Below are 26,571 nucleotides of genomic sequence, written 5' to 3' on the forward strand. Positions count from 1 at the left end.
GGACGGTGGTTCGCCTTTGAGTAACATCGAAAAAGAAGAGTGGAATGTGACTTTTTATAACCTCAATGTAAAAAACCATAAATCTATTTTTGCGAAGCATGTCAGTTAAACCTGAAAATAAATATGTCATTTTGCAATCATTAAAAGGATTTTTTTTCGTCCATAATTTCACCTGTGTATCCCTTTAATTATTATCTTTAACACTGAATTATAAACAGAAGATTTGCAATCTAAATGAAATAAATAAAGTTAAACACCAGCGTGTAACATTAAATTTTTTTAATGTCTCTTGTATTCAAAATAATATTATTAATATAAAATTTATTCAGACATATGGTAAATCAAACTATTTATTATAACCTGACACAGCTAAACAAAGGTGATGTTTATTTCATAAGCGAAATGGATAAAATTTTACCTATGACGGAAACTGTTTTGCATATACCAAACAATAATTGCTTTTCCTGTATAAAGTGTTTTGAGGTTTATCAAAATAAAAATGCATTGTTTCATTAATGACTTTAGTTTTGTTTAAATACACGCTTTAATTTTGTAAAGAGTGAAAGACATATTGTTAGTCTGTATAAATACGTTGATGTGCATTATTTAGTGTCATCTAACTACAGGTGGTTATTATAGAGAAATATTGTCATTTTGAGGCTTTTATTGCTATACTTTTGTCTTTCATCAAAACGAATTATGTAATATACATTGTAGATAAAATCATAAATATTCATAATACTATGTCATTCCTCCACTTCTAGGTAATACAATGATATTTCTCATTCAACATTTTTGTACATAGATAAAGGCTTTACGAATTCATTCATCTGTACTAAATACATGCTGGGGTAAACATAGACGTAGGAGCAAGGGGTGGGGGAGGGCTGTCCCCACGCATATGCTTTGGCCCCCAAACTGTCGATCCCCCAAAAATCTGATTTCGTCAGAAATAACAGTAGATAAAGGAAAACAGCATTAACATGTACTGATAAGGATTTGGTGTGATATGTTTTGTCAAGAAGGGGAGTTTTTTTTTTGTCAAAAATTTCAGGGAAAATACGGATAGGTTTAGCTGGCCGTTCCACCATTGCCCCCCATCCCAACCCCAACATTGAGATCAATCCTAGATCAATGGTAAAGAAGTCAATCGGTAAAAGACAAACTAGAGGGATCTAGATCTATGTGATCAGTTGTCGTGACTTCAATAACTCAGTCCGCATCGCCTTAAATAAAAAAGTTTATGCTAAATAGAATCTACTCACAGACAAAGAGCAAATGTATTCATGTAATCAAGCGGATGTAGGAATTATTTTTGGGTAGTTTAAACATCAATGGACACCACACAACTCCATACAGTCCACCCACACCATTTCATCTTCCATTCTATATAACATAGAGCATGACGTCACTACTGTCGTCAGTGTGTCAGTATGAAAACACTACCGTGCACGGACAACAAAAACAACAACAAAGTATACCGATTTTACAGCGAGTTAAATTTTATTTAATATAATCTCTTGACATATTTTACTGTAGTCTTTAAACAATAATAAATTTATACGAAGTTCAGTAGCATAAATCAAGTATACAGATAGACAACACAAGTAAGCAGCACTTACACCAAGAAAGAATCAGATGCTTAAAGTTTTACTGGGGATTCAAAATACTTCGTTTCCTGCCTCAAACAAAGTTATTCCCCATCCCCCCACCCCAGTAAACTTTATTGACAAAACCCCGAAAATGGTATCACTGTGCCCCTGTACTGTGAAATCAGTAATCTCTATAAGGATTTCTTTCCACAATAAAATTTCACATTTTTGATTGCTTTGAAGTATTTTTGCAAAAACTCTGAATGTAATCAGTTATTCTTGCAGGGGTTGGTGAAAGGAATTTGATCTTACATAATTATAGATGAATTTCAAAATTTCTAAACATTTTAGTAATATAATTTTTTTTGTAACTTTTCTCCTTCTGATTATGGCATGATTTATAAATACAACAAAAACTAAATAAAAGAAAACATTAAAAATGATCTATAAATACATGGTTCTTAGTGCAACAGCACTTACATACACAAATTAAAGAGATAATCACATTTTCTAATGAAAACGATCTATGACATAACATCTATAACATATCTGAACTATTTTACTCAATGAAAGGAAATGGAAATAAGTCCTTATAGCCAACAAATCATGCTCAAAAAGGGCCACATATTTATGTAAACTAACAATATGTGACATCATGAAAATAGGTGGTCAACTGACAATCCAATGAAGTTGTAAATGTCCAAAATTATCAATACACTAATGGTAGTAACTGTTGTTAGATACACAAACATAAAAATGGTGCAACGCACTTTCCATTGACATTGTCTGATATAATGACCGTATCTCATACGATGACATTAGAACAAGTGTTTTTGTCCCAAATAGTGTTTAGTCCCCAGAAAATGCTCCACTTTAATGTCAGTATTGTTCATAGGAACTGGAATACAATCCCTGTAGTACATACGTTTTATCGAAGGAAACACATTTTAGGTAGAAATATTTTATAAAATGAAACTGTGCAATGCTACAATTCCATAACTTTATAAGTACAGATATAAAGTTGAAAGATAATTAGCTTTGAATTGAGAATTATGTGCAAGCTCTGCAGAGAAAATACTTGAACTTTGGCTTTCATATGTGACCTTGACCTTGAACCTAGTGACTTGGGTTGTGACCTCTGCACATTGTTTCGATGAGGTAAATAACTGATGCCTGTTTTATGAAAAAATTCCCCTGCAGTTTATTTTTGGATTTAACGTCACACCGACACATGATAGGTCATTATGGCGACTTTCCAGCTTTAATGGTGGAGGAAGACCCCAGGTGCCCCTCCGTGCATTATTTCATCACGAGCGGGTACCTGGGTAGAACCACCGACCTTCCGTAAGCCAACTGGATGGCTTCCTCACATTCCCCTGCAGTTTAGAAAATATGGATCATACAATAATTACGGTCTGATAGACAGGTGTACAAGCATGACTCCAATATAGTCCCCATATATTTTGTATCTCCGGGTATAATATTTTCATTAACATACCTCCCTACTCTTATCAACATTATATAAATTGTTCTTTAGTCTATGACAAACAGAAGAATATCACCATTTCTTAATATTTTAACATGATGTTACACATTAAAATGAGGCCACACATCTGATATGAAATCTGGATGTCAATATGGAAAAATATTGACCGGTCTTAAGTCCTACTGCATAGAGACTGAAAATACTTCTGTAATAATGCATAATATAGACATAACAAAAGATAATATTTTAAAGTCTGGTTAATCACTTATGTTACAGTACGTAAAAATAAATGATAAGATTGCCAACTGTGATGTCTTTATATTGATTGTATCAAATTTTAGCGTGTTAACACTGTAATTAAAGTTAATGTGACAAAATTGTACAGTAATTCAGAGAATTGAAACAAAAGAAATGTTGTTCAAACAAACTTGTTCAACAAATCAGGAGGGGTTAAGTCAAGAGTATATATCCATATCCTAAAATGGGGCTGAACTTTCTGAAATTTATCTACCTAAAACGATATTAAAATGATCACTTACAAAAACACACAAAAATGGTTCAAAAGGACTTATGCATATATGCATATAAAAAGTTTTAAAATGAAATTATGAACGTAAATTGAAGTTTAAACATGTATCTCAATGAGATTTTAGAAGTAAATCTACATTTATACTTAATCACTTTCTAAATAATAAATAATAATACAAAATGAAACCCTACATGAAACAAGAGGCCCAAGGCCTAAAAGTCACTCACCTGAGACCAACTTTGACCTAATTAGATCTTGCTTGTGACAAAGTATTAAATTTAAAAAAGAATTTTTTTTTTTTTTTAAATAGAATTTTAAATTAAAAAGCTTAGTATTTCTATTTTTAGCTCTAGTGGCCCCTAAAAGGGGTCAAGTGCCCTCATTTGAACAAACTTGGGAGTGGACCATACAATAGCCCATTTCACAGGAACTTCAGAATTTATCGGAAATTTTCGTAAAATCAAATCACGTGGAGGCTTATCATCTGATCGACTTGACCAATGAAATACTGGTTCTTAATTGTACATGACTGATTTGTAATGGCGAGTGCTTCAGCAGCAGACGAGCGTCCTTTTATTGAATTAAAAGACGCTTATTCTATTGGAAAACTGCCACAGAATTTCAGAAAATTCAATATTTCTACTATTTTTACTTATTTCCTCTATACGCATTCCGATTTTCGCTCAATCAGAAAAGTTTCTTTCGAGCACTACACGAACGGACATGTCCGAGTAAAGTATACATGTATATTGGTATCATAGCGTATGTAGGTCAAGTTCCAAGACAAAGAAAAGTTAGTTGTGAAGTTTTTCCTGCTGGACTGTTGTCCTTTTTTCACATTACCACTCTCTGGTTAAACGTACTGAGTGATAGTATAAATAATGAAGTAGTTTCAGTTGACGTTTTTACAATAAAATCCATACTTTAAAAAGTAAATACGCGCCGTTGTTTATGATTTATGTTACTATTTAAAGCGTATTTTGTACATGTATCCTCCAGCATTTGATTGGTCAGACGATTTGATGTTCGGATCATGATCGCCGATTTCCGTGGATTCTCGTTAAAAACCGTAGTGAAATGGGCTATTATGCTACATACCAAGTTTGATGAAGATCCATCAAGCAGTTCATGATAAGAAGTTGTTAAAAAGGTATTTCTATTTTTAGCTCAGCAGCCCCTTAAAGGTGCCAAGTGCCCCCATTGGAACAAACTTGGGAGAGGACCATATAATGATGCTTCAGACCAGGTTTGATGAAGATCTATCAAGCAGTTCATGAGAAAAAGTCGTTTCAAAGTATTTCTGTTTTTAGACCTAACAGCCCCTAAAAGAGGCCAAGTGCCCCCCATTTGAACAAACTTGAGAAAGGACCTTAATGATGCTACAGACCAAGTTTGATGAAAATCCATCAAATTGTTCATGAGGAGAAGACGTTTAAAAGTATTTCTATTTTTAGCTCTAGCGGCCCCTAAAAGGGGCCAAATGCCCACATTCAAACAAATTTTGGAGAGGACCATATAATGATGCTACAGACCACGTTTGATGAAGATCAATCAAGCGGTTCATGAGAAGTTGTTTAAATGTATTTCTATTTTTAGCTCTAGCGGCCCCTTAAAGGGGCTAAGTGCCCCCATTTGAACAAACTTGTGAGAGGACCTTATAATGATGCTACAGACCAAATTTGATCAAGATCCATTTAGCGGTTCATGAGAAGAAGTTGTTTAAAGTTTTTTTCTATTTTTAGCTATAGCGGCCCCTAAAAGGGTCAAGTGCCCCCATTTGAACAAATTTGGGAGAGGACCATATAACAATGCTACAGACCAAGTTTGATGAAGATCCATCAAGCAGTTCATGAGAAGAAGTCGTTTAAAGGTTTTTTCTATATTTAGCTCTACACGGGGCCAAGTGCCCCCATTTGAACAAAATTAAAAGAGGACCTTATAATGATCCTACAGACCAAGTTGGATGAAGATCCATCAAGAGTTTCATGAGAAGAAGTTGTTCAAAGTTTTTCTATTTTTTAGCTCTAGCGGCCCCTAAAAGGGGCCAAATGCCCCCATTTGAACAAACTTGATACAGGACCGCGCCAGGATGCTACAGACCAAATTTGGTGTTATTCTGACCAGTAGTTTCAGAGGAGAAGATGTTTAAGTAAAAATTTGGACGACGGACCATCCACCATATACTAAAAGCTCACCCTGAACCTTCGGTTTAGGTGAGCTAGAAAGTGGAATGATGAAAGTTAAACTGCCAAATAGGAATGAAATACGCAACATAAACGACCTTAGCGGGGCAATCAGTGCATTTTTTTATTGATATTACAAAATTTACAAAAACCAAAAATTTTGAAATTACTGCTATGTAAACTAACTAACAGGACAAAATTTGCAAAATATTTCAAAGCCTTGAAACAGCAACTACTGATTTAAAGAAAAAACATTTCGCTAACTCCTACAAAAGAAAAAGCAGTGCATCACTAAACTTTAAGAATTATTAAGCAAAACGCTAAATAACTGTGTTAAATATGTATGGAAAATTCAATGAACAGTCAAACCTGTATATACAGACCATTTCTGCAAATACAAAAGGGTAGCCTTTATGTGTATGCAGTCTTTATTCACAGATGAATATACACTGCAAATGTTTAACCTGTAAATGAAACTTGTGACCTTAACCTTTAGCCTGCTGCCGGTAAGTGATTCTACCTTTGTGACCAGTGCAGACCAAGATCAATGGCTGATCATGATCTGCAGCACTGTTTGCTATTTTGTCAGTGAATTTTCAGTGAACCCTTTGAATAATAAATGGTACTGCCCAAATTGAATGATGGACCAGTCCATTTTAGAAATTTAGCAGGCTAAAGCCGTATTGTTTCTACAGTGGTCTTCAGCACAGGTTTGTCTGTAATTGTTTCATGATCACAACAAACAAATGAAAGACAATCAATGGCAGGCAAAACCAAACCATAATATACTTAAAACTTTCATTCATCTAATTAATTGATTTTTGTCTACACATCTAAATGTATTTTCCCTCACACTTTGAACTTTAATTTCTAAATGCCCAAGTAAAAAGAGAAGATTATATTTTTTGGCTTGCATAGTATCAAACCTCTGTCCCATGGTCACCTGCCTTTGGTGGCAAGCCAGTGGCACCACTTGCATTCACTCTGAATCTTAAATTAGCACCAGTGTTATCAGTTTGGTTTTCATCACCTATTGCACTTTGAGAACTGTCTGAACTGTTTAAAGGTACACCTTCACTTGGTTTGTTTTCTAAATTTAGTCTTCCTGAATCAGACTGAGTATCACATGTTTCTGACTGTGTCACAGATTTAGTTTCTGAACAGGCACTTTCAGCACTGCAAGCAGTATCACAGTCTGGAGATTGTAAGTCTGCAGAAACTGAAACACTGTTTTCTGATTGGTTTAAAACATTACTATCTGACTGAGTCTGGTTAGTTATCAAATCACTCCTATGGCTATTACTTGAATTAACTGGCATTTCTTGACTTGCATTTACTTCAGGCAAGTTTTCAGTATTTGATACTGTCTGGTTATGACTAAACTGCAACTCCTGAATTTCCTCTTCTAAATTTTGTAACAACTGTTGGTCAATATTAAACCCCCCAACCTGTACATCTTCAACACCCTCAAAAATCTCATTTAGTAAGCCCTGATCTACATTATTTTGCAGAATGTGGCGAACTCCATCATCCCCATCATTTGCATCTGTAATTATATGACCGTTTGCAATATTGGGTTGTTGAGGATTTGTCGTATTCTCGTTCCCGCCATTTTCTGTTGTCGTCTGCTGCGCATTGTTACCAGTGTTTGGGGTGCTTCTGTACTGTCCTGCAGTAACTGTGATATTAGCATTTCCATTACGATTGAGAAGCTGCTGGACTCGGGCTTGTTGCAAAATTGCTGGGAGTTCGTAATGATGGAAAAAATACACCATCGAATGCTGCAATAAATCAATACAATGTTGCGTTATCTTTAAGTATATAAAGTCATTAACAATGAGTTTATTACTAGTATAGTGACTAATACAGCAGATTGTAAAATATATTAATATCTCATTTGAACCAGTAAAACAATGTACACTCTTTACAAAAAATTCTTGTTTAAGGTCAACTGTCCAACAGGATATAGATTTTGGTTGGTTTTCTCCACAGTATTTCAGTTATGCAACAACTGTAAATTAACATGACCAATGTTCCTCGATTCTGAACAAGTATTAATTTGTTCTCCCAATGCATCTGAAGACTTTTCCACATGACTCAAAATGGAGGATAAATAACTTCATACAATTACAGTACAATTTTATAATACCAATAAATGTGATCATAGCAACAGGGTAGGGCCACAAGTTCTGCTAAAGTAAGTAAATAAATGGCCCTTCTCTTGAAAAGGTAAACAGTGCATATGTAAATGAATTTTCTGCCAAGAGATAACCCAGTCATCAATATACAGGATCAATCGACCAGTACCTAGTTTCAAATCCACATACAGTGTGACAGACAAGACAGCCACAGCACTGAAAAACAACATTTACTTCTTTTTCCTAATTGAAGACACTTTTTACAGTTAATCAGTAATATTAGGTATTTCCTTGAGGTTAAAAGTTAGCTACACTCAAAACTGGAATTGGTTTGCAGAGTAGCATATTCATGGCCATCTTGTGAGACACAAAGAGCTAGTTTTATAATTATTTTAAAACATTTTCATGAAGGCAGACTGTTAGTGAATATAGTAAAATTAAATCCTTTAGGAGAATGTCCAGTTTTTACAGTACTTAATATTTACAGCTAGCACACTTTCCGTTATTCAGTATAATTGAGCCGTGCCATGTGAAAACCAACATAGTGGGTTTGCGACCAGCATGGATCCAGACCAGCCTGCGCATCCATGCAGTCTGGTCAGGATCCATGCTGTTCGCTAACAGTTTCTCTAATAGCAATAGGCTTTGAAAGCGAACAGCATGGATCCTGACCAGACTGCACGGATGCGCAGGCTGGTCTGGATCCATGCTGGTCGCAAACCCACTATGTTGGTTTTCCCATGGCACGGCTCAATATGATTCAAATATTACAAACATGTGTGCCCATGTTCATGGTCTGTGTGAGATTACTGGGTATGTAATTTTTCAGTCTCCAGTACAGTGATAATTACCTTTGGTATGATGACCCTATAATGTAGAGGTCACTTACTCACAACAGGAAATCAGCCTATGAAATTTGGCTGCAGCTGGCTGCAGCTGGCTCCAGCATTTTCCAGTTATTCATTTGAAACCATTTTCTTTCCGAAGGTTACTGAAACCTTAAGGGTCACCTTATGACCACAAGCAACCTTCCTGTGAAGTTTGAGAGCTGTAGGCACAAGCACTCTATGGACCGACCAACTGACTGTAAATTTATATATTTCGAAATATGTACAAACCTGAATAAACAGCCATGACGTGAAGAGAGCCAACCCGCTGTACTGTCCGTTAAAGCGATAGTGGTACGCATAAAATGCAAAATGGTACAAATAGAAGAACCTGAAATAAACACAATATTTCATACTGACTGACCAATCCTTCAACAAATTCTTTACATGAACTAAAATCGTATTAGAAAACATATGAAAGAACAAGAGCTGTCTGAGGAAAGCAATGCTCGACTATTCAACAGCCTTGTCAGACGAATGAATATAAGTGGAAAAAGGGGCATCATTTTGTAACAAGACGGCCATGATGGCCCTAGGTCGCTCACCAGAGTAACACACCATAACAAACATGTTTGACCTAGTGACCCAGTTTTTGACACTACTTGACCCAGTTTCAAACTCGTCTGAGTTTTCAAGGAGATAAACATTCTAACCAAGTGTCATGAAGATTGCAGCAAAAATGTGGCCTCCAGAGTTTTTTTCTTTGATTTCGCCTAGTAACCTAGTTTTTTACCCAACCGGACCTAATTTTTAACCTGTCCGAAATTTCATGGAGAAAAATTCCTCCTAGTGCACTAGTTTTTGACCCCCAATGACCAAGATTAAAACTTGTCGATGATTTTATGAAAACAAACATACTGACAAAGTTTCATGAAGATTGGAGCAAAACAGTGGCCTTTAGAGTATAAACAAGCTTTTCCTTTGTTTTTACTAAGTGACCTAGATTTTGACCCAACATGACCCAGAGTCAAAACCATACGAGACTTTATGACACCAAACATTCTGACCAAGTTTTATGAAGACTGAATAAAAAATATGGCCCCTAGAGTGTAAACAAGGAGCTGCTTTCAACAAACGCTTGATGCCCCCGGTGGCATCCTTGTCGATACAAAGCAACCTAAGTCCAAAACGAGTTCAAGGTCAAACTGAGGTCAGGTGATGTTTGAAGATGAGGAATGGTCACAGGTTACATCTGCATTAGTATCAAGTCATTCTAGTAAGGGGTATTGATGCTAGACGAAACGGTCCTATTTGGTTAACCAAGAGATGTCCCATATAAAGCAACCTAAGTCCAAAATGAGGTCAAGTTCAAGGTCAAACTGAGGTCAGGTGATGTCTGAAGATGAGGAATGGTCACAGGTTACATCTGCATTAGTATCAAGTCATTCTAGTAAGGGGTATTGATGCTAGACGAAACGGTCCTATTTGGTTAACCAAGAGATGACCCACATAAAGCGACCTAAGTCCAAAATGAGGTCAAAGTCAAACGGAGGTCAGGTGGTGTCTGAAGAATAGGAATGGTCACAGGTTACATCTGCATTAGTATCAAGTCATTCTAGTAAGGGATATTGATGCTAGACGAAACTGTCCTATTTGGTTAACCAAGAGATGTCCCATATAAAGCAACCTAAGTCCAAAATGAGGTCAAGTTCAAGGTCAAACTGAGGTCAGGTGATGTCTGAAGATGAGGAATGGTCACAGGTTACATCTGCATTAGTATCAAGTCATTCTAGTAAGTGGTATTGATGCTAGACAAAACGGTCCTATTTGGTTAACCAAGAGATGGCCCATATAAAGCAACCTAAGTCCAAAATGAGGTCAAGGTCAAACTGAGGTCAGGTGATGTCTGAAGATGAGGAATGGTCACAGGTTACATCTGCATTAGTATCAAGTCATTCTAGTAAGGGGTTTTGATGCTAGACGAAACGGTCCCATTTGGTTAACCAAGAGATGGCCCATATAAAGCAAACCTAAGTCCAAAATGAGGTCAAGGTCAAACTTAGGTTAGGTGATGTCTGAAGATGGGGAATGGTCACAGGTTACATCTGCATTAGTATCAAGTCATTCTAGTAAGGGGTATTGATGCTAGACGAAACGGTCCCATTTGGTTAACCTTGTACGGACGAACGAACGGACAGGACGATCACTATATGCCTCCCGCATCAGTAGATGCCGGGGGCATAAAAAGATTTTCCTTTGATCTGACCTAGTGCCCTAGTTTTTGAACCCATATGACCCAGATTCAAACTTGGCTTAAAGATCATCAAGATAAACATTCTGACCAAGTTTCATGAAGATAGGGTCATAAATGTGGCCTCTAGAGTGTTAACAAGCTTTTCCTTTAATTTGACTGGGTGACCTAGTTCTTGACCCCATATGACCCAGATTCAAACTCGACCTAAAGATCATTAAGATTAACACTCTGACCAATTCTCAAGAGTTTCAAACTTAAAACTGTGGACTGTAGAGTGTTAACAAGATTTTCCTTTGATCTGGCCTGACTTAGATCATTAAGATTAACATTCATGAAGATACAGTCATAAATGTGGCCTCTAGAGTGTTAACAAGCTTTTCCTTTGATTTGACCTGGCGACCTAGTTTTTGAGCCCAGATGACCCAATATCGAACTTGTCTGAGATTTTATTGAGGGTAACATTCTGACCAAGTTTTATTAAGATTGGGCCAAAATTGTGACCTCTAGAGTGTTAACAGTCGAATTGTTGATGACGACGGACGGACAGACGACGATGGACACAGGGCGATCACAAAAACTCACCTTGAGCACTTTGTGCTCAGGTGAGCTAAAAATGCAAAGTGAGTTATGAACCTTGTGTTCAAACTGATCACCACCGATAATATCATATTGAAAAATATATATCTGAATGCCTGTAGTAAATGTGATAACGGTGTTAATAACTGGGCCAGTAAGGTAAAAACGTTTTTGCATAATCTAGGATTTGCTGAAGTATGGGATTTCCCCCAAAGTGTTGAAATAAATTTATTTTTACCGATATTCAAGCAAAGATTAATAGATTGTTACTTGCAGCAGTGGCGTACTGATATAAGAAATAATAGTGTGTTAACACATTTATATTTTTATATTAAAGAAGATTTCTGCTTTGAAAAATACCTCAAACTATTTCAAAGTAAAACTTTCAGGTCTGCTTTGACGCGACTTCGTGTATCTGCTCACAGGCTCCGTATTGAGTCTGGGAGGTATGGTAGAAACCGTCTAGAACGTCATGAAAGAATATGTCAGTTTTGTGATTTAAACGATGTCGAAGACGAGTACCACTTCATTTTGAAGTGTAAAGCATATGAGCAATTAAGAAGTCAGCTTATTAAACGTTATTATTATACCCGCCCTAGCATGCTCAAGTTTACGCTATTGTTACAGTCCGAAAACAAGTCCATCTTACTTAATTTATGTAAATTTATTGTAAAAGCAAATAATAGTCGAAATGAACTATCTACTCACCTGTAGATTACCAGTTAGCAAATAGAGTAAATGTATCTTAAGAGAACTTTTATATTTCCTATACGATTAAGCATCTCATAGAGTTTAAATTGGAAAACATATCTCATTTTCGCTTTAATTCTGTTCATTCTCCACTTTGTATGATGAATTAAGGATTAAGTCAATAACTTCTAAATATTTCTTCTTTTTCAGCTCAGCACATTTGTATTGCTTTGATGGAATTATGTCTCTATTTTATATTGCAAAAGTTTTCCATGTGTTGTCATAATATTAGCCAATTTCATTATGCGTGACCTCTAAAATTGTATTATGTAAATCATGTTTAACAATGTACCTGTAGTGTACTCGTTAATAAACTTTCTGTTCTGTTCTGTTCTGTTCTGTGTAATGCATGTCAGATCATCACCAGAGTTGATCTGGCCTACTGACCTAGTTATTGATCCCACATGACCCAGTTTCAAAACTGACCTAGAGAGATCATAAAGATAAACATTCTGACCAAGTTTCATAAAGACTGGGTTACAATTGTGACCTCTATAGAGTGTTAACGAGCTTTTCCTTTGATTTGACTGGGTGACCTAGTTTTTGACCCCGCATGACCCAGAGGTCATTAAGATAAACACTTTGACCAAGTCTCATGAGTTTCAAACTTAAAACTGTGGACTCTAGAGTGTTTACAAGATTTTCCTTTGATCTGGCCTACTGACTTAGTTTCTGACCCCACATGACCAAGTTTCGAACTTGATCTAGAGATCATCAAGACAAACATTCTGACCAAGAATCATAAAGATTGGGTCACAAATGTGGCCTTTACAGTAAACCTCACTTATAGGGAACTCGGATATAAGGAACACTCGGTTATAAGGAACAATTTTCAATTCCCCAATCTTATTCCTTCTTTATTCAATGTAAAAGTCTTCGGTTATAGGGAACTCGGTTATAAGGAACACTCGGTTATAAGGAACACTTTTTCCAGTCCCAAAGTACGAAATTCAATGGAAAACCCCTCGGTTATAGCAAACAGACATAAAGAATAAAAATTATTGAAAACAGGAAATAAACAGGAGAATCGCTAATGATGTCAGAGTAACATCTTCACTTTGCACATGAATAAACACAAATTATTTCATTTCAATGATCTTTAGTTTGTTAATTCACGGATACGATAAAAATAAAATAAAATTATATAATATCAAATTACCAAATACTAGACGATAGTAGACTTATATTTACTCAAGATTATGTTCGAGAGCTACATGTATCAGGTATTTCATGTTAACAATAGTGAACGAAAATCAGTCACGGTCATACTATCCTAAATAAAAGTGCTAATTACACGTGATTAACAATGGCAAACAGTCCAGTTTACCAAATTTCCAATTATAAAAATTATAGCAGCCGGAGGTGCTAAAATGGACAATAGCAAAAGTATAGGTATAATTTACACTTTAATCCGTATGTATGGCGCCGTTGTCTAGTCGTAATATACTGTATGTCATAAACACCCTACTTTTAAATTTTAATGGGTAGTCTAATTTAACATTTTTGTAATAAAAAATTTAACATTTGTTTTATATTAGTATTGATGTATATTCACATAACATGCAGTCAAGCAAGGTAAGGGGAGTAAATGCAACATTTCTTATAGTCATCATGTAGCGCTCTCTAAAAAGAAGATAGAAATAACCGGCAAAAAATAAACATAAATTACGGTCATTCTTACCGGCGAACATTTTGGCTTGTTTTAGGTTTAACGCCGCGTTTCAACACTATTTCAGTCATGCAGAAACATGCAGGCAGTTTACCTTATCATCCCTCCAGGAAAGGACCGGTACTAGAAATGCAACTTTCTCGCATAAAGGTCGGCTCGGAGTGTGAACTCATAGCCCTTATCAAACGTCAGTCAAATAGTGTTCGCTATACAAATTGTGTTCGTTATACAAACCTCGGTTACAAGGAACTAGTTCGCTATACGGATATAAGGAACCTCGGTTATAAGGAACAATTTTTAGAGGTCCCAAGCTGTTCTTTATAAGCAAGGTTTACTGTAGAGAGTTAACAAGGCAAATGTTGACAGACAACACCGGACAATGACTGGTGAGCTAAAAACTTAACTGAAAACTGCTATTCCCATTAGTGGGTACTGTGGGTACTGTGCAATGTACGTCAATTCATCACAGTGAATAAGTGTATGAAGTTTCAATCCATTCCCACAAGTGATTACTGAGATACCAACTTACATACAAATACTTAACAAAATCGGGACACTGATACAGACACGAATGCTGACACACGGGTGAGTCCAATAACTCTACCTATTCTTCAAATACTTAATAAGATGGAAAGACAGGCAATCTAATGAATATGCCTACATATACAGAATACAGAGAAAGTTCACGCAAGTTGTTAAGCACCTTCAACTTAAACTTCAAAAGGCTAATTTTTTTGTTCTGTCATTCTTTGATAAGTACAGATTTAAAATGTTTGTTTGTATTGGGTTTAACGCCGTTTTTCAACAGTATTTCAGTCATATAACGGCGGGCAGTTAACCTAACCAGTATTCCTGGATTATGTACCAGTACAAACCTGTTCTCCGCAAGTAACTGCCAACTTCCCCACATGAATCAGAGGTGGAGGACTAATGATTTCAGACACAATGTCATTTATCAAATAGTCACGGAGAACATACGCCCCGCCCGAGGATCGAACTCATGACCACGCGATCCGTAGACCGACGCTCTACCTACTGAGCTAAGCGGGCGGGCTAGATTTTAAATGAACCTTTACTTTTCTGCAGCTACAAACAGTTCTGCAATTTTTCAATAGTATGAATCTACTGTTAATAAAATTATGGCAAACTGAGTATTTGCAGTTTTCAAGTCGAGGTCTCAGACTTTAAATGATGAATACAGGCCCTGGAGTCCGACGCACTAACTTTGCTCAATATACATCATGCCTACATAAGTTGCCACCTGTTTTAATCAGCTTTACACAGGCTTCAGATGCAGTAACAAGTTACATAACCTAGTACCACTGCAGGTCAGTGTCACAAAAGGTCTGTGCCCCCCACCCCCACCCCCCAATAAAAGTGAGGCCAGTGAAAACTTACCTAAGCCAGTGGCGTTTACTGATGTTCTGATGACAACATATAGCATCATATTGATCAGCTATCCATACAATAAGTATGATATAGAATGCTGTTGTTGTATCATTGAAAAATTCAGACATTATAGCCTCCATACCTGAAAAATTATCATATATCATATATATCAAAGAAAACGATTACTTTGTAACACCGTAATTTCATGAACAGACAACTACACTGTTAATGCTACAGGCATGATTCATACCTGTAGCATTAAGAGTGTAGTTGTCTGTTCATGAAATTATGATTCAAAACATGCTGCAAAACATTTTAGATTATATGAAATAAAGATGGTGCTTCAACTGCTCTGCATAAAGCCCCCACAGCATACAAATTATGTTTCTGATAATAAATTCATTAGTTCAACAAAAATCACATGTTGTGATTAAACCTTATTTCAAAAACTATCATTAACCTATAGTCAAATCGAAGTGCTTAGCTTCAAAAGCTCTAGTCCTAGATTTGTCTATTTATAATATAGTTGAACTTTCTTCGCTCGAACTCGGGTAATTTGAACACCACCCTTTGCTTGAATTGTTTTCCAGGTCCTGGCAAAATCCCTGTTTTATATTGCTCGATAGCACAAACTACTGATAACTCCAATAAATTCTGTCAGTCTTGTCGAGTCCAAGCCAATGAAGTTCGACTGTATATTGTTAACATCTTTACTCTGCCATGAGCAAACTATGTTCTTGTCACCACTGAAGCCTACAGCATGAAAATTTTCAATGAAAGACATAGGGTCATATCATCAAGTTTATATTAGTAGTTACAAAAGTATACTCACCAACTAGCGCCAGTATCACAGTAAGTAATGGAGCTGCTGGGAATGCTATCGTCACATTCATTTCTAACATCTGCAGCAAGTCAACTGTAAATCATATACAACAATTAAATAAGATCATTTTACTTACAACTTTAATGTGAATACTCCCAAATAGATGTATGGATAAGACAAAAACAACAATGCATATCCCCCCTATTTTTAGGATGACATAATTCCAAGAGAGTAATAAAAATTCGCAATAAAATGAGGTAATTCCAAATACATAAAGAAGGGTGATCCCAACTGAGTACAAAATCAAGTGTGATATGGCTGGGTGTGAGCCATGGAGGACGTGCCCTCTTGTTGGCCTACATCTTCCCTGACCGGTTTCGTTCAGCAGTTGTGAATTTCTTAAGAGGACTTCACCGTACTAGACAAATTTTGTAAATGCAGTTGAGTACAAAATTAAATTTATGCTCCTTACACTTGTAACTGAACAGACTGTGAACAAATGCTACATAGAAAACTTACCAATAAACATAAATATCTGATGATGAGAATACCTCAGTAAAGTTGACACCGACACAGTCTGAAATTATAATATTTTACAATTTAAATTCGGCCATGTTTGAACAATGAAACAAACCTACTATTTCATGTCTTTCAATGTTTTACTGAAATTTAACAGTACAGTGTTATCCTTTAATATTGCTTTCAGATAATTTACTGTGTAAGTGCATCAAGAACAATACTACATTTACTTTTTCTGTCTTTGATTGAAAATTTACAGTTCAAATGCGTTTCCTGCTACAAACCCATATACAGCTTATAGATTTCGACTCCCATGAAATCTACTGCCCTCCAGAACCGTGCGTTAAATATCTTAAAATTCAGTGAAACTCTTTGGTGGTAAAACACCTGTATATGCAAGACATCATTTTCTATTTACAGAGCGATTATTTTCTAAAGCATCAACAGTGTAAAAATAAATAAACCCTTTGCAAAAATCAAAAGAACATTCATCAATACAGATTACATAGAGTTTGAGAAACTGAGGTTTAATGAGGAAATCTAGAAATGGAAAACACTGATTTCTTGACAGGTGGCTTTTACAGAGGTTCAACTGTATAGTCAAACCCGTGCTAAAGACCACCTGTGACAACAAACCAAACGACCCTAAAGGCCATCCATTTCATTTCCAATTTAAACAGTTGTCATGCATTTTAACCTGTAACTAAAGACCATGTGCAAGTAACGACCACTTCAAGAGTTTCCCCCAAGTGTGGTCTGTGTATACAAGTTTGACCGTACTTACAAATACAAGCATTATAAATGCCGCAGCGAGGTAAGAACTTCTAGCCATCCACATGCTCACAAAACGGTAATGGTCTCCTGTCACCACATTACGTAAGAAACCTGCGGATTGAAAAATCTTGGATAAATAAATGGGACTACCAATATACTTACAAACATAAGAATAATAGATGCTGTTGCAAGGTAAGTGCTCCTGGTCATCCAAACGCTGACAAAACGATACTGATCACCTGTCATTCTATTACGCGCAAATCCTGCCAACAGAAAATAGTGGTTGAAATTCATTCTCAAAGAACAAGTGTTTCAAAACCTGTCCCAAACTCCAGCACTGATGTTGAGCACACATAGAAAGTGACATGTGGTACCAAACCTATAATTTATAACCTTAGGCTGTGCTTGTTTATTTCTGGGAGCAATCTAAACAATGACCAATGGCAATGCTGCATTCAGAGATAATTCTCCAACATCAGTTTTATAACCTGTAATCTGATTGGTTGTTTCTGAGAGCAATCTGAACAATGACCAATGGCAATGCTGCATTCAGAGATATTCTCCATCAGTTTTATAACCTGTAACCTGATTGGTTGTTTCTGAGAACAGTTTTGAAATTGAGCAATGGCAAGGTTGCATTCTGGGACTGGTCTACAAACTCAGTTTTATAATCTAGGAGCCTGCAACTACTCCTGTTTTAGTAGCCTAAGCATACACTATTAACCATTTTCCAAGCAAACAGAAACCACTGCTATAGTATTTAAACAAACAAAACATTTTACTTTCATTTTTGAAATTTGAAACATTCAGACAAAGTGACCAGTTTCTTCAGCTGAGCAAATACTAAACAGTCTTTTACAGTAGATTCCAGACAATGTCAGACAATATGTGTAGATGAAACTCAGTTTATTAGCTTGCCGTCACTGTCAGGAAATGCAGTTTATTTATTTTAGGTCACTAAAACTCCAATAAATGCAAGTAAATCTGGTCTGTACTCACTACAGGAATACAAATTCCCCCATAAATCAGTTAAGTTTATCTCTAACGTAAGTTTACCTACAGCTTGAATATAACCAGTTCTGTGACAATGCCGTTGCTGTGCTTTAACTCAATGTTTTAACCGTTAGCCTGCTAGCAGCAAGTGATTCTGACTTTACGACCAGTGCAGACCAAGATCAGCCTGCACATCTGTGCAGTCTGATCATGGTCTGCAGTCAGTAAATTGTCAGTGAAACCCCTTCGAATGATAAATGGTATTGCCCGAAATGAATGATGGACCGGTCCATTACAGAAATTTAGCAGGCTAAAGGTTAAAACAGAATTTCTGTTATATTATGGCTGTCAGCACAAAAATTAACACAAATATTTAATACATTTTCTAGAACTGTCTTTTGTGAAATTATCTCAAAGAACGTTCATCTTAACTGGGGCAAAAACATTCAGCTTTTGTTTAATCGGTCTGTTTTGTACTAAGTTACATACATTTATTCATTTATTTATTTGGGTTTTATGGCGCATCAACACAGTATAGGTTATATGGCGCCAAACAGGGCTACAAATTTTGGTTTCATATCTCATTTACAACGAAATAAAAACATGAGGTATGGAATCAAAATTTGCATACCTGCTGGAATCACAGAGTTACAGAAAAACCAAACGTTAAGACCCTATTAGTCGCCTCTTACGATCATGCAAGGGTAAGGCAGTGGTTCCAATTCTTTTTCATACATAGATCGTCCCAGAACCACATGGGGCACTGGGGCAAAAACATTCAGCTTCTGTTTAATCGGTCTGTTTTGTACTAAGTTACAAACAGGCAGTTCACTTTATAATGGTTTCTTACTGGATTTTATTGCGGATTATGATGCTAGGTGCCACTGTGGACATTATTTCATACACAGGTGGATACCTCGGCAGAACCACCAACCTTTCGAAAACCCGACTGATGGCTTTCCCATATGACGATACTAGAGGGGTTCAAACCTAGAGAGGTGTGGGACAAGTAAACTACAGTCAGTGACCTTGAACACTTGACAAGGGACAGCCTAACTTCTGGTTTTGAAGAATGTGGTCACCTGTCACAAGCATCAATGGACATATATGGGTACGCTGAGCTTAACCCTTAGCCTGCTGGCAGCAAGTGATTTTGCCTTATCGACCAGTGCAGACCAAGATCAGCCTGCACATCTATGCAGTCTGATTATGGTCTGCAACTGTTCGCTACTCAGTCAGTAAATTTTCAGTGGACACCTCTTAGAATTATAAATGGTACTGCTTAAAATGAATGATGGACCAGTCCATTATAGAAATTTAGCAGGCTAAGGGTTAAATGAATGCTGTTATAAAATGAAACATAAGACATTTATACAAAATTGAGCAGCACCATGAAAAAACCAACATAGTGGCTTTGCGACCAGCATGGATCCAGACCAGCCTGTGCATCTGCACAGTCTGGTCAGGATCCGTGCTGTTCACTATCAGTTTCTCTAATTGCAATAGGCTCTGAAAGCGAACAGATGGATCCTGACCACACTGCGCAGATGCGCAGGCTTGTCTGGATCCATGCTGGTCGCAAATGCACTATGTTGGTTTTTTCATGGTGCGGCTCATATCATAGTATAATCCAGCTCTAACCTTTATTATCTTCTTGTTCAGCCAGCTGCTTGATACTGGACATGAGTATATCATCATACCCCAGGAACTCATCTAGCAGAAACCTGCTGAATGCGTCTCCGAAACAGGCATCCCTCTCCGGATCTGTGATGTAACAAGCAAACACAGTGAGAAAATACTATTTCAAAATGAATGACATGTTTTCAAATCTCTTACTGAAACAATATGGTGAATACAGACTATGCACATTTCACAATTAAATTCAATAAATAATATCTGATGTCAGTTTTTTTTTTAGCACTGTCTCTACCTCATATCTTAATTGGGTAAACCAAACTGTCCTCAATTTTGCACACCTGAACCTCTAGTATCAAAACTTCTATTTCTAATTTTTGTGAAATATTGGTCACATGAAATTATCTGATATTACAGTAAGTTGCATATGCAAGAGTACTCACCAAGTGTAACAAGCATCACAGTTATGTTGAGCCGTTGGCGGGTTTTGGGTGAAAGACGTAGAAAGCCATACTCCAGGGCATATTCCACAATATACTTCTCCTCAGGCCATACTGTCAGAAATAAACATATATGTAGAAATAGGTTACTGTAACATTAAAATAAACAACAAAAAAAAATCCTCTTGGGAAGGATCTTTCTCTTCATTGTAAAACAAATGGTGCTGTTGTGTGAAAACCAATGTTAGAGCTTTGAGACCAGTATGGATCAAGATCAGACAGCACAGGGATCCAGATCAGCCTTCACATCTGTGCAGTCTGATATGGATCCATACCATTCGGGTATCAGTTGCATACAAGTGCTAAAATTGATAAACGAACTGCATAGATGTGGGTATAAACCAATATTATGAATGTTCACTGATCTAGATCCTTGCTGGTTGAAAAACTCTAACATAGGTTTTAGCACAGTGGCGCTCAAATATACATACTTAAAAAAAAATATTTGTGATTCTATGATAGTCTTTATAAAATCACTTAATAGGAATTTCAGATAAAGATTAAAAACTGTGGAAGTATTCAATTTACTTAATGAATTTTTATGCTAGTCAAGCTATTTATTATAAATCTTAATTTCCAGTTGTTTAGCTCGTGCAAAACACATCCGGGCAGAAGGTCACAAGTCTGAATCCCTGGCAAGGCAATTGTTCTAATTGATGATTATACAAAGACTAAGGCCATTTGTTTTCTATTCTGAATTAGATGGAAAATTTGTCAGTTCTAGCAGAAAACAGGTTATTACTTGTACAAATCTAAAACAGTAAAACACTTTGATAGGGATAACTGAAATATGTTGAAAAATAAACAAATCTAAATACGACATGCTTTAATCACTTGAACTACTTGGCATATGTATTTTAAACATTTATATGTTACCTTTTCTTCTGTAAATATTTGTTTGATGGCTTTAACCCTTAGCCTGCTGCAGGCGAATTTAACAGCCTTTGCAAACAGCTTGGAACCAGATCAGACGCCGATTAAATCGGCGTCTGATCAGGTTCCAAGTTGTTTGCTACTCTGACAATATTTCTTCCAATTTTGGGGCAAATTGAATGAACTTTACAATTTCAGCAGACGACATTTCCAGCAGACGACAATTTATCTAGCATGCTAAAGGTTAAAGCTCTTTTTCAACAATATTTTAGATACTGTAAGCCTAAGAGCAGCCTTTTATCATGATCAGAGTTCACAGATAGTGCATAAGTACTGATTAATTCCCTTCAAGTAAATTACTTCACCATCTGATTTTCCTACCCTAAGTTACCACTACTTAAATTAATACAAAACTAAACTTAAAACTAAAATAACACAAGTTACACACCAACTTTAGCCAGCATCTCAAGTTCTGACAATGTTTCCCGAAAAGGGCCGAGGTTTTCTCTGTCCACTTTTGTTATCTCAATAGAGGTATCATTTCTATCATCATCATCCTCGTCTTCATCATCACCACTACCATCACTCTGATTCAACTGAATAACACTTTCATCCACTGCCTTATCTTTCTTACCATCTTGTTCCTGCAAAAGAGATAGAACCAAAATCATTTGTGTACTTTTGTGTGTGTGTGTGTGGGGGGGGTCTTTTTGCAGAATATTAAAATATCTCTGCACAATGTATTATTTTACCATCTGCTTCTTTTCCAAATATGATCTTTAAGTGAGAAGCTAAGAATCTTTAAGTGATAAGCTAAGATACTTATAACTTGTAATTTTGTATTAACACTATTCTTCTTACTCTTAAAAAGAAAAGAACAAGAAACTTGTTTCTTTGCTACCAGTTATAGTTGTTATGTTCGTGATTTAGGTAAAAGCAGTAATCAAGTAAGTCATCAAAAGTTCTCCTGAAAATTTAGCTAGAAATAAGAATTCAATGGTATTCATTTCCCTTTCGAGCCCATTGGACACTGAATACCCCTTTCATTATTAAAATCTACATAACATATGTTTCATCACACTGTGGGTTTCATAGCAGGCAGTGAAAGTGAAAACCAAAACAAAATGTACTAATAAAAAATTGATGTGACACCAAAACTAGATTCTAGGACAGCAACGCTCGACTATTCAACAGTCTTGTCAATTGAATGAATACAAAAGTCGAAAAAAGGAGCATAATTTTGTAAAAATGGGAAACAGGCTTATGGAACCTGCATAGTGCTTATCAGCTCATGACAGTGGACAAGTGTGTGAAGTTTCAATCCATTCCCATTAGTGGGTACTGAGATACCAGCTTACATAAAAGAGTTTATTAATTATAACGAAAAACTGCTAAGTTGTAAAAGGGGCATAATTTTGAAACAAGAGCACCGCCTTGCGGGTGCTGATGCTCATCTGATTTTTTTGTATAATAGAAATATTGTCCTACCCATGATTTTCTAAGTCTAAAAAGGGCCATCATTCTTGCAAAAAGCAGGATAGAGTTATGTTTCTTGATGTACAGCATTGCCTTATGATGGTAAAAAACTGTTGCAAGTTTTAAAGCAATAGCTTTGATAGTTTATGAGAAAAGCTGACAAACATAATACTCAACCAAGAAAACTGATTTTCTAAGTCCAAAAGGGGCAATAATTATTGCAAAAAGCAGGATGGAGTTTTGTTTCTTGCTGTACAGGGTCAGCTTATGATGGTGAACAAGTGTTGCAAGTTTCAAAGCAGTAGCTTTGATAGTTTAAGAGAAAAAGTTGACCTAAACATAAAACTTAACCAAGAAATCTGATATTTTCTAAGTCCAAAAGGGGCCATAAATCTTGCAAAAAGCAGGATGGAGTTATGTTTCTTGCTGTACAGGGTCAGCTTATGATGGTGAACAAGTGTTGAAAGTTTTAAAGCAATAGCTTTGATAGTTTAGGAGAAAAGCTGACCTAAACATAAAACTTAACAAAGAAAACTGATTTTCTAAGTCCAAAAGGGGCAATAATTCTTGCAAAAAGCAAAATGGAGTTATGTTTCTTGCTGTACAGGGTCGACTTATGATGGTGAACAAGTGTTGCAAGTTTTAAAGCAATAGCTTTGATAGTTTAGGAGAAAAGTTGACCTAAACATAAAACTTAACCAAGAAGTCTGATATTTTCTACGAACAAAAGGGGCCATAAATCTTGCAAAAAGCAGGATGGAGTTATGTTTCTTGCTGTACAGGGTCAGCTTATGATGGTGAACAAGTGTTGCAAGTTTTTAAGGCAATAGCTTTGATAGTTTAGGAGAAAAGCTGACCTAAACATAAAACTTAACAAAGAAAACTGATTTTCTAAGTCCAAAAGGGGCAATAATTCTGGCAAAAAGCAGGATGGAGTTATGTTTCTTGCTGTACAGGGTCAGCTTATGATGGTGAACAAGTGTTGCAAGTTTCAAAGCAATAGCTTTGATAGTTTAGGAGAAAAGTTGACCTAAACATAAAACTTAACCAAGAAATCTGATATTTTCTAAGTACAAAAGGGGCCATAAATCTTGCAAAAAGCAGGATGGAGTTATGTTTCTTGCTGTACAGGGTCAGCTTATGATGGTGAACAAGTGTTGCAAGTTTTAAAGCAATAGTTTGATAGTTTAGGAGAAAAGCTGACCTAAACATAAAACTTAACCAAGAAGTCTGATATTTTCTACGAACAAAAGGGGCCATAAATCTTGCAAAAAGCAGGATGGAGTTATGTTTCTTGCTGTACAGGGTCAGCTTATGATGGTGAACAAGTGTTGCAAGTTTTTAAGGCAATAGCTTTGATAGTTTAGGAGAAAAGCTGACCTAAACATAAAACTTAACAAAGAAAACTGATTTTCTAAGTCCAAAAGGGGCAATAATTCTGGCAAAAAGCAGGATGGAGTTATGTTTCTTGCTGTACAGGGTCAGCTTATGATGGTGAACAAGTGTTGCAAGTTTCAAAGCAATAGCTTTGATAGTTTAGGAGAAAAGTTGACCTAAACATAAAACTTAACCAAGAAATCTGATATTTTCTAAGTACAAAAGGGGCCATAAATCTTGCAAAAAGCAGGATGGAGTTATGTTTCTTGCTGTACAGGGTCAGCTTATGATGGTGAACAAGTGTTGCAAGTTTTAAAGCAATAGTTTGATAGTTTAGGAGAAAAGCTGACCTAAACATAAAACTTAACAAAGAAAACTGATTTTCTAAGTACAAAAGGGCATAATCTTGCAAAAAGCAGGATGGAGTTATGTTTCTTGCTGTACAGGGTCGACTTATGATGGTGAACAAGTGTTGCAAGTTTCAAAGCAATAGCTTTGATAGTTTAGGAGAAAAGCTGACCTAAACATAAAACTTAACCAGGCAATGCTGACGGCGACGCAGACGCCGATCAAGTGATGACAATAACTCATCATTTTTTTTCCAAAAATCAGATGAGCTAAAAAATGCAAAGTAGAGTTACTGAACCTTTGAATTGCATGTCATATCATGACAGTGAACAAGTGTGTGAAGTTTCAATCCATTCCCTTTAGCAGTCAGTGGTGTAACTGTTTCAAGTTATCGCATTTTATAACCCATTTGAGTTATTGCTTAAACTTTCATAACTTGTTTTAGTTATCACAAAATATTATGAAGTCCTCCTGTGCCAATTCCTCATTTTGAATGAGACTAATGCAGTTATTTCCTGAATCCTTGACCTATCTTTCTAGCTATGCAGTAAAATGTTTTACGCAAAAGTTTTAAAGCTATAAAACTCTTAGTATCCCATTATGCTTATCAGGTCATGCTCAGACTAAAAGAGAATTTGATTAACCACCGTTTGCTACTAATTTCACTTTAAAGGTCACTTTGTGAGAACAGCAAAAAGACTTTTTTTGAATAACTAACCTGAGTTAACTATATTTTATAACTAATACAGGTTATAAAATGCTTAAAAAAGTAACTGAAATAGGTTACATAACTTAAAACAGTTACACCCCTGACTGATTAGTGGATACTGAGATACCAGCTTACATACAAAAACTTAATAAAAAACTGCTAAGTCGAAAAAGGGGAATAATTTTGAAAAAAATGCAAAGTAGAGTTATGGGACCTGCGTAGTGTATGTCATATTATGACAGTGAACAAGTGTGTGAGGTTTCAATTTATTCCGATTAGTGGATACTGAGATACCAGCTTACATACAAAAACTTAACCAAAGACTTCTAAGTCGAAAAAGGGGCATAATTTTGAAAAAATGCAAAGTAGAGTTATGGGACCTGAACAGTGCATGTCAGATCATGACAGTTAACAAGTGTGTTAAGTTTCAATCCATTCCCATTAGTGGGTACTGAGATACCAGCTTACATCCAAAACCTTAACAAAAAATTTCTAAGTCGAAAAAGGGGCATGATTTTGTAAAAAAGCAAAATAGAGTTATGGAACCTGTGCAATGTAAGTCAGTTTACCACAGTGAACAAGTGGGTGAAGTTTCAATCCATTCCCATTAGTGGTTATTGAGATACCAGCTTACATACAACAAGAGGGCCATGAAGGCCCTGTACCGCTCACCTGACCTACTGACCTAAAAATCATCAAGATTAACATTCTGACCAAGTTTCATTAAGATATAAATGTGACCTCTAAAGTGTTAACTAGCTTTTCCTTTGATTTGCCCCCGTGACCTAGTTTTTGACCTGACATGACCCAGATTCGAACTTGAACTAAAGATCACCAACTTTAACATTCTCACTAAGTTTCATGAAGATACATTTATAAATGTGGCCTCTAGAGTGTTTACAAGCTTTTCCTTTGATTTGACCTAGTGATCTAGTTTTTGACCCCACCTGACCCAGATTTGAACTTGACCTATAGATCATCAAGATTAACATTCTGACCAAGTTTCATTAAGATATGGTCATAAATGTGGCCTCTAAAGTGCTAACTAGCTTTTCCTTTGTTTTGACCCAGTGACCTAGTTTTTGACCCGACATGACCCTGATTCAAACTGGACCTTGAGATCATCAAGATTAATATTCTGATCAAGTTTC

At 36.2% G+C, this 26,571-nt stretch overlaps 1 protein-coding gene across 2 annotated transcripts in view; it reads right to left on the reverse strand.

Annotated features, from left to right (window-relative positions):
• Positions 1-1,480: 1,480 nt before the first annotated feature.
• Positions 1,481-26,571, reverse strand: part of LOC123525658 (membralin-like) — a 32,550-nt gene continuing 7,459 nt past the window's right edge. The window contains exons 4-12 of one of the 2 annotated variants that reach the window (XM_053539073.1): positions 21,959-22,154; positions 20,581-20,691; positions 20,144-20,266; positions 17,672-17,772; positions 16,736-16,793; positions 16,226-16,309; positions 15,403-15,535; positions 9,047-9,146; positions 1,481-7,571 (exon numbers count right to left, since the gene is read on the reverse strand). In XM_053539073.1, the coding sequence (XP_053395048.1) occupies positions 6,711-7,571; positions 9,047-9,146; positions 15,403-15,535; positions 16,226-16,309; positions 16,736-16,793; positions 17,672-17,772; positions 20,144-20,266; positions 20,581-20,691; positions 21,959-22,154 (1,767 nt within the window). In that variant the 3' untranslated portion in view covers positions 1,481-6,710. Of the gene's footprint in view, positions 7,572-9,046; positions 9,147-15,402; positions 15,536-16,225; positions 16,310-16,735; positions 16,794-17,519; positions 17,621-17,671; positions 17,773-20,143; positions 20,267-20,580; positions 20,692-21,958; positions 22,155-26,571 lie in introns of both variants that reach the window. The other variant, XM_053539071.1, reaches the window with a different exon arrangement.

Source organism: Mercenaria mercenaria, chromosome 3, assembly GCF_021730395.1.
Source record: "Mercenaria mercenaria strain notata chromosome 3, MADL_Memer_1, whole genome shotgun sequence".
Classification (NCBI taxonomy): Eukaryota; Metazoa; Mollusca; class Bivalvia; order Venerida; family Veneridae; genus Mercenaria; species Mercenaria mercenaria.